The sequence below is a fragment of the Pteropus vampyrus genome, unplaced genomic scaffold (genome assembly GCF_000151845.1).
Source record: "Pteropus vampyrus isolate Shadow unplaced genomic scaffold, Pvam_2.0 Scaffold87, whole genome shotgun sequence".
Taxonomy (NCBI): Eukaryota; Metazoa; Chordata; class Mammalia; order Chiroptera; family Pteropodidae; genus Pteropus; species Pteropus vampyrus.
The window spans coordinates 6092312-6100358 of record NW_011888868.1 but is presented as its reverse complement, the minus strand read 5'-3'; the positions used below and the strand labels follow the sequence as shown (position 1 = coordinate 6100358).

At 52.6% G+C, this 8047-nt stretch overlaps 1 protein-coding gene across 1 annotated transcript in view; it reads left to right on the top strand.

Moving 5' to 3' along the window:
• Positions 1-3398: 3398 nt before the first annotated feature.
• Positions 3399-8047, top strand: part of BIN1 (bridging integrator 1) — a 55100-nt gene continuing 50451 nt past the window's right edge. The window contains exon 1 of the mRNA XM_023532685.1: positions 3399-3805. Within this exon, the coding sequence (XP_023388453.1) occupies positions 3722-3805 (84 nt within the window). The 5' untranslated portion in view covers positions 3399-3721. The remainder of the gene's footprint in view (positions 3806-8047) is intronic.

Below are 8047 nucleotides of genomic sequence, written 5' to 3'. Positions count from 1 at the left end.
AAAAAAAACCTCTTGCCTTGAACTGTTTCACCCAGCGATAACAACCACATTTCGACAGCAGTTGGCACTATACTGTTATGCAATTTAATATCTCGCTTTATTGTTGACAACACACTTCCCAATCATGAAAAACTGCATGAGCATTATCGTTTTGGTAAACATCTTATGTATAGCTATACTGTAGTTTAGTTAATTACAGGTAGTAATAGGCCTTTTGCAGGTGTCTGGAGGGGGTGGGGATGGACAGGAGGCCCGGTGGTCTCCACTGTGGAGAGCCAGAGGGGTGCAGTGCTGGGAGGCTGGGATGTTGAAGGGGAAGAAGGAAAGATAGGCTGATAATTTGCTGGACATTTCCTTGTCTGGTCATTTCTTTCTGTCTTGACAGTTGAGAACCCTGCTAGGCACCAGGATCCCTCCCTGTTCTCCTGTCAATGTTGACTTCAGGTCTTCAGATCACCCTTTCAAAGAGCCTCAATCCCTCCCAGACTCCCCATCCCCTCCCCACATAGGGAAGTATCCCAAAAAAAGACTTTATTTCACCCACTGCTGTTTCTGCAGCATGAGCCCAGGGCTGGTACTTAGTAGGTGCTCAGAAATGCTTGCAGACTGAGGGAGTGAGTGAACACGAATAACAATAGTAGTATAGCTCACATTTGTATGTTTTCAGTTTTGTACAAATTATAATGAACGTGATTAACATCTGTGTGATTAAAAAAATTTTGAATTTTTTTTTGACTTGAGATTCTAGTGTTGAAGAATATGGATATTTTGATGATTCTTAATACATATTACAAGATTGCTTTCCAGAAATTCTTTAAAGGTTACTCTCGGAAGCAGTAGTGAGTGTCTATCTCTTTGCTTTTAAGGAAAGTATTTGAAGAAATGATTTGCTGAGTTGATGAAAGTGGATTCAGAAATGGTATCTCATTGATTTAATGAACGTTTTTATTTCTGGAAAGATTGAACTTTTAAAACCTATTTATTGAGGATTTAAATCTTCAATTTTGTGAATTGTACATTGTATCATCCACTCATTTGTATAGTGGGATCTTAATGTTTTTCTTATGAATTATAAGAGTTCTATTTTCTTTTCAAAAATATTTCCCTAGTTTCTCATGCTTTAATTTTTTATGTTAAATTTCTTTTCAAAATGGAAATGGCTTCCCCCCCCAAAGTAAAAACAATGGGCTACTACAAACATACAAACAAACAAACAAACCCAGACACAATAGAAAATTGTAAAGAAAGTAAAAATCTCCTACATTCCTATCCCTTGGCATTTCCTTCCAAACTTTTATTTTATGTATTGATGGTATTTTTTGAAGTTGAAAAAGTTTTAATTTTTATATACCGCCAAAGTAGCATTTTTGATTTCAATGCTTTTGTGCTTAGAAGTCTTTCTAATCTAGAGATCAAATAAAGAATTACCTTCTGTAAAAACAGAGCCGTGTATGTGTTTTAGTTATGAAGGCAATATAGAATACTACAGAATATTTAGGAAATTAAGAGGAAAAAATCAGCCACAATGCTTTGACCTTGACACATCTATCTCTTTTATGCCTGGTTCTTTTGAATCTTTGGTCATGAACATTTATATTTATTTTTATGTGGTCGCAAGGATAGTGCATGCAGAATGTCCTATCTTCTTTTCACTCATAATTATACTGTAAACTGTATTTTCATGTTGCTACACAATCTTTGTAATGGTTGTTTAAAATGATCCCCTAATGGTCCCTGTGCTTTCTAGCTGACTCTATCCTGATAACCATTTTAGTTGCTTCCAATTTTTTGTCAAGTGATATTTCAAAATACCAAAGTCCAGCGCAGCAGACTCCCACTGTTCCCGGGGGCTGACTGTAATAGGATTTGACTTCTGCTCATTTCCTCTTTTCCTCAAAGGAGTGCTGGAAGTAATTGCTCTTAGAGAATGGTTAGAAAAATGACAAACAAAATGAGGAGGAGAGAGACTGTGAGGTGAAAGCATGTTGAGCTTTTAGGAGAAAGCTTCTTTAAAACTCAGGCTGTGCTATTTAGGTTTTGTTTTTGTAACTCATGAATTGGGCATGAGTTTATAATAATTTTGACAAAATGCTTTTCTTTCCAGCTTTTTTTCTGGGAAGCAGTTCAATGTATCACCTGGGGGTTTTAGAACAGGAGGGCCTAGGTCTGGATCTCTGCTTCTCTGTTGTGACCTTTAGCAGCTGCAAAGCCTCAGTCTATCTTTCTGCAAAATAGGAATAATAATAGGCCAGGAGGGAGGGCTGTTTAAGATCTTCAAATATAGGTGCTGAGCAGTTGGGAAGAACCAGGAATAGTTAGAGAGACTGCAGGGGAGTCTACCAGGTGGAGGGAAGAAGGAATCCAGGCTGAAACTCTTCTTCCTAGACCTGTATCTCCAATCCTATAGGGGGCTTGGGTTATGGTCTGCAAGAGCCCTTCCTGCTCCCAGGGACCCCTGCCTTGGCTCCTGTAGATGCACTGACAGGTCTAGTCCTCCTCCTTCTCAGGAGGGCCTCAAGGACTCACTCTTTTCTCCATTCAATTCAGCCCACAATCCTTGAGAAACCTAAGGCAGCAAAGAGCTGTGGCATCCTTCCATTTTAGTTGGGGAGGGGTGTGGGTGAGATTAGTAGACTCAATATATATTTATTCATGTTGAATAAGTGTCATCGGTCTGTTGGCAAAGCTGGTTAGCAGTAACCTTATCTTCTCTTTAAATAATGATCGTTAACCATTTTTCTTCCAGCAAGCAAGAGGGGACACGCAGGATATAGTGGTTGAGAGTCTGGGATATAGAGTCAGATATCTGGTTCCAAGCCTCTCTGTGCCTCGTTCATAAAATGGGAATAATAATTCTATTATTCTATTAAAATGCATTTTAATAATAGCACCTACCTCATAAGGCCGTCATGGAGACTGAATAAGGCCTGTCGAGGAGGCACCTAGCAGACTGCAAGCACATAGTGAGCCCTCAGTAATGTCAAGTTGTTGTTAAAATCGTAATGATTATAAGCAAACTTGAAGGCTGAGTGCCTGGTTAGCATGGGACTAAGGGACTAGGCTCCAGGGACAGAGATATGAACCTGTCCCAGAGGCGCTCAGATAACCCAGGTGGAGACCGGTGAGTCTGCGGGACCCGAGGAGGCCGAGAGTCTAGTGCCGGGCCAAAGTAGCCCCGGGAAAGAGAGGGGGTTCTCGGATTCCAGGGAGGCGCGCCAATGACCGCACGTTCTCTCTGCTTTTTTAAAGCACTCTTCTCCTCCATCTGTCCTCCTTTCCTGGGCTGCGGGAGGTGACTACTCAGAAGGAGAACCGGGCTCGTGGCGGCGCGGGATCCAGAACTAGCGTATTAGTCTCCGCCCCGAGGCGGTGTCACTAGAACGTCTCCGGAGTCCCGCTCGCCGAAACCCCCCGCGCACGTGCTCGCTGCTCCCTCCCTAAGCGCCTCGCTCTTCCCGCGCCGGAGGGGCCCTTTAAAAGGCAGTGTCTTGTCCGGCGGGGCGGGTGGGGGTGCTGACCGCAGCCGCAGGCTCGGCCTTTCCCCTCCCCCCTCCCTCTGTCCGTCCCTCCCTCGGTCCCCGCGTCGCTCGCTCGCTCGCCCGGCGCACGCTCCGCCTCCGTCAGTCGACTCGGCTATCTAGTGCGCGGCGTGGAGCCGGACCGGGGCCCGCAGCCGGGGCTGGAAGCTCGGTGCCAGCCACCGGGCGCGGCCCAGGGCACAATGGCAGAGATGGGCAGCAAGGGGGTGACGGCGGGAAAGATTGCCAGCAACGTGCAGAAGAAGCTTACCCGCGCGCAGGAGAAGGTGAGCGAACCGGAGACCCGGCAGCCCGGTGGACCCGGACAGCTGCCCCAATCCCGCACCGGAGTCTGGTGCTGTCATCTCTGGACGACCGCTGCCGAGGGCCTTCGGAGGTCCTTGGGCTGCGCGCTCCGAGCTCTGAGCGCCCTCTCCGATCCGCGTCATCTGCCCCCCACCCCCCCGCCCCAACCCGCACCGCGGCGGGGCAGAAGAGGGCGCAGCTGTCCTCCCCCTCCCCCCGCGGGGCTACTTCGTATCTTCGCCGCACCTCTGCAGAGGAGCGGCCCACGCTCTCCTCGGGCGCTTGAGGTCCAGGCTAACTGTGTCCTAGAGGCCGAAGGCCAGGAGGATTGGGACGAATTGGCGCCTCCGGCCGTCCAGGTCCCCGCGGGCCCTGCAGGCCGGCGGCGCGCGGAGAGCGGCCTGCCCCTTGTTCCTGGGGCCGCCTTGCTTGGGGAATCCCGAGGCTGCCCCTCGGCCCGGGCGCCCGCACGTTTGCTGCAGGTCTCTGGGCGCTGCTGGCGGCAGCCGTGCCCTCCTCTCGCCAGCCTCCATTTCCCCGCCGGCCGCGAGAGGATTGGGTTTCCTTTCCCGAAGGGTGCTAGCGGCCTGGAAGCTCCGGGGAGCAGAGCTTCGCACCCCTCGGGGGCTTCGCGTTTCCGGCGGCGGGGGAGGGGTGGTGGCCCCGGCTTTGGGGAGGGGATGCAGGCTGCAGGGGCGTGGAGGGCGCCGCGGGAAACGTGAGCCGGAGCTCCCAAAGCAGCTAGCCGCCGGCGGGGGATGGAGCCCGGCTTCCCGCGGTGCCCTGGCTGTTCAGGAGACGCAAGACTGGGGTGGGGGTTCGCACCGGCTCGGCGTTCTATCCTAAGCCACCTCTGGTTTATTGCATTGGATCACGCCAGCTGCTGACGCCACTTCCCCTACCCACTCGGACTCTGAAATCTGAGATTGCAGAATCTAGGCTGCCGGGGTGGCCCCCAGTCCTCCCCTCGCAAGTTGTGCCCCCCAACTCTGTCCTCTGCCCTCCCCTTACCCCCGCCCGCGGAACGCGCGGCAGATTGGGACCCCAGGGACCGCAGGCCTTCCCTTGCTAGGATTGTGGCTGTTTATAAACAATGACTTTTGCAGCTGGGACCTGGGGGCTCCCTAAGGATGCAGTCACGTGATGGAGGGGGTGCATCGGCTAGAGCTTCCCCACGCCTCCTTCAGTCAGAGTCCTGATGCTCATCCTGGTGGTCCCGGGCTGAGGAGGTGGGTGGCTGGGCCCTCAGCCAAGCTGCAGATCTGGCCTGCCCCAGCTGTCCTCTCCAACCCCCACAGTGGGAGGACGGATTACAGCCCCATAGATAGGCAGCGGGGTGCTGGGAAGGCTTCTGTTTACCAGGTTGGTGGGGGGCAGATCTGCTGCCTTCTCCCCCACATTACTCCCCTCCAGTGACGGGGGTAATCCATTTAGGTGCCTGGAGCCAGCAGCTCCGGGTCTAAGCCTGCTTCCTGTTCCTAAGGGGCCAGAAGATGAATGGGAAGCAGAGGGTTAGCTGAGACAGGTCCCGGCCCCCACTCCAAGGAGGTCCTACTCCCTGACTCCCCTTTGCTCTTGCAGTGTCCCTTTTTCCCTGGTTGCCTTGTCACTGCAACAGCATCTTTCAGTAATTATAGGGGCAGTAGGCCTGGGCTATGTCTCTTCCATGTAAGTGGCAATATGTATGTCATCGTTGACCCCACTGAGCTGCCCCCCCCCACCCCATCCACTCTTCAGCTCCTGTTCTGTGGCCTCAGGCAGTTGGCTGACAGCTGGTCAGCTGTGGATGCTGGCCTTGCACAAGGGCTGTCCCTATCCAAGCCTTGGCTTCATGGAACTGGAGCAGCTTAGTGCTGCTGGTGAGGCACTGGTTAGGAGACCATCCCCCTTCAGAAGCCAGAGCAGCACAACAGGTTTCCTGGCTATCTCAGAAGGCAGCTTTCCTTTTGTCCCCTCCCTTGTTGGCCTAGCTGAGTACCCCTTCCCAGGAAGTCTGATGCCTCAACCCACAGGGACCTCTCCCCTTTCCCCTCCTGCAGCTCAGAGTCACAGCCTGGGTGCTGTGACCTGGCTGCCTCCCAGCACTTTCTGGTGGTATCAGGACTGCATACAGTGGTCTCACAGGCACGCCTGCCCCCACCCCACCTGCCCCTGTCAAATCAGTGAGTAACCAAGCGATTCCAGTTATCTAGTTGCCATAGGAAGGCATTTCTTGAGCAGGGCCAAGCCGTGGCTCAGTCTGTCAGGAATCAGAGGGCGACAGTGTGGTCAAAGAAAGCTTGCTCTCTGGTGCCTATGGAACCAGCCCTCCTGTCCCCCAGCTCAGTGTGTCTCTCTATGGGTCCTGGCTTGGGAAACCCATCCACCTGCTTGCCTCTACCACTGCTCTGGGTGCTCCCTGAGGGATGGGGCATTCACCAGGTCCCCACAGGTGCCTGAGTGACTGTTTATGAATGAACAAGGGCATTTGGGGGTTTGGCTTGGGAGCCCTTACTTTGGCCTGTGGGTGGGCTGATTCATGATGTGTGCTCCTTTGCCTTCCCTTCTTCAGCAAATCCTGCCTGGATATATGTCCTGTGCCTGATCCTGGGCTGAGCCCAGGGCAGTGGGTAGCGGGGTGCTTGTGGGTCTGGCTGGCGTGGAGCTATGGTTGTAATGTACTCTGGCCTCTGGGCCTGGTGTGGGGAGGACATGAGAATATGTGGGAAGGGTCTCCAGGGTCTGCCCGCCAGCATGGTACCATTGCTGCTCACTTCCCAGTTCCCAGCTACCTCCAGAGTGCCTGGAGTACAGAGTGTGTGCCTGGAGCTCAGGCCGTGGGCACCATGAGATCATCTTCTCATTGTGTTTGGCTTCTTGGACCCTCTATAAATGACACTGTCCATTTTTGGTCCTCAGTAGGGTGCCTGGGCAGAGCTAATTTAGGGTGGAGCTGGGTCAGATGACAGAGGATTAGAGGTTGTCTGGGCTGGGCCCTTTGGGGGAGGGGATGTTTGGGGAGAAGGGACAACTGGAGTGGGGGGTGGAATCTGGCCTGCTCTTGCTGAGGTCCACTGCCCGGAAGTCCTCACAGAGCTGCCTGAGGGAGGCTGGCCTTGTGCTGGGGGGCTGGGCCAATGGTGAGCACAGCAAAAGGCTCTGGCAGAGGTGGGAGTGTGTACTCTGTCTGTCCCCCTCGGTGCTTCCTGAGCCTGCTGAGAGTGGGGAGGCCCAGCGGGGAGCGGTAGAGCCCAGGGCTGTTAGTGGACAGCGCAGCGCTGGCATGTCTGAGCAGACGTTTACCAGAGGGAAGGTGCAATGGCAGTTTTTTACAGAACCATGACACATGGCCAGGATGACATCATGATGATCTGGTGGTCAAGGGCTAGCTCCTCACGCAGCATCCATTTTGGCCTCCTCAGTTGGAGTCAGGCCTTTACAACCAATCCTTATTCTCACAGCAGCCTCAAGTAGCCACAGTACACCAAAGAGCAGGCCTTTGAAATGGGGAGCCCAGCAGGTCTGTTGGAGGTCTTCCAGAGCCCTAGGATCCCCTCACCTCCCCACTTCTAGGCTCCAGTTCAAAGTTACTTCCCTCCATTCATTCTCAGTTTCTCTTTCCCCTTGGCGTCCATTTCTCTGTCCTTGAGTGTCTGAGGACTCTTCCTGCTTATCCCCCTCATCTGCGCCCCCACCCCCAGTCTTTTCCTTGCTCTCTTTCTCTGTCTCCCTGGTCTGTTTCCTCTGAGCTTGTACAAGCTTTTCTGTACCTCTCCAGTCTCAGATCAGCTTCTCTCTGAGCAACCAGTTATTGATGTTCATGGTTCATCTCATTTGCTGGATAGAAGGCTCCTAAGCTGGACATCATCTCTGGGTGGGGTGTTTATGGGGGATTGCTGGACATTTGGCTGAAGATTTGGGCGTGGAGAGATTAGAAGCCTGGCCTCCAATCTTCCCTCAGCCTCAGCAAGCCCTGGGTGGGATGGGGCCTGAAATGAGCTGAGTAGAGTTTAGTGGCTCATGGCAGGGCTCAAAGTGAGGCAAAGGCTGTTTCGCCCAGGGGCCTACAGAGGAGGTGACCACACTGGGCTGCATGGGGGAGTGGAGAAGGTGTTCCAGGAGGGACAGTTATGAGCCAAGGTTTGGGCTGAGAGTAAGGACGTCAAGGCTGTCAGTTCAACTGAAAAGAAGGGGTGTAGTATGTTGGCGTGGTGAGGTGGGGTGGTAGGCAGTAGATTTGGGTC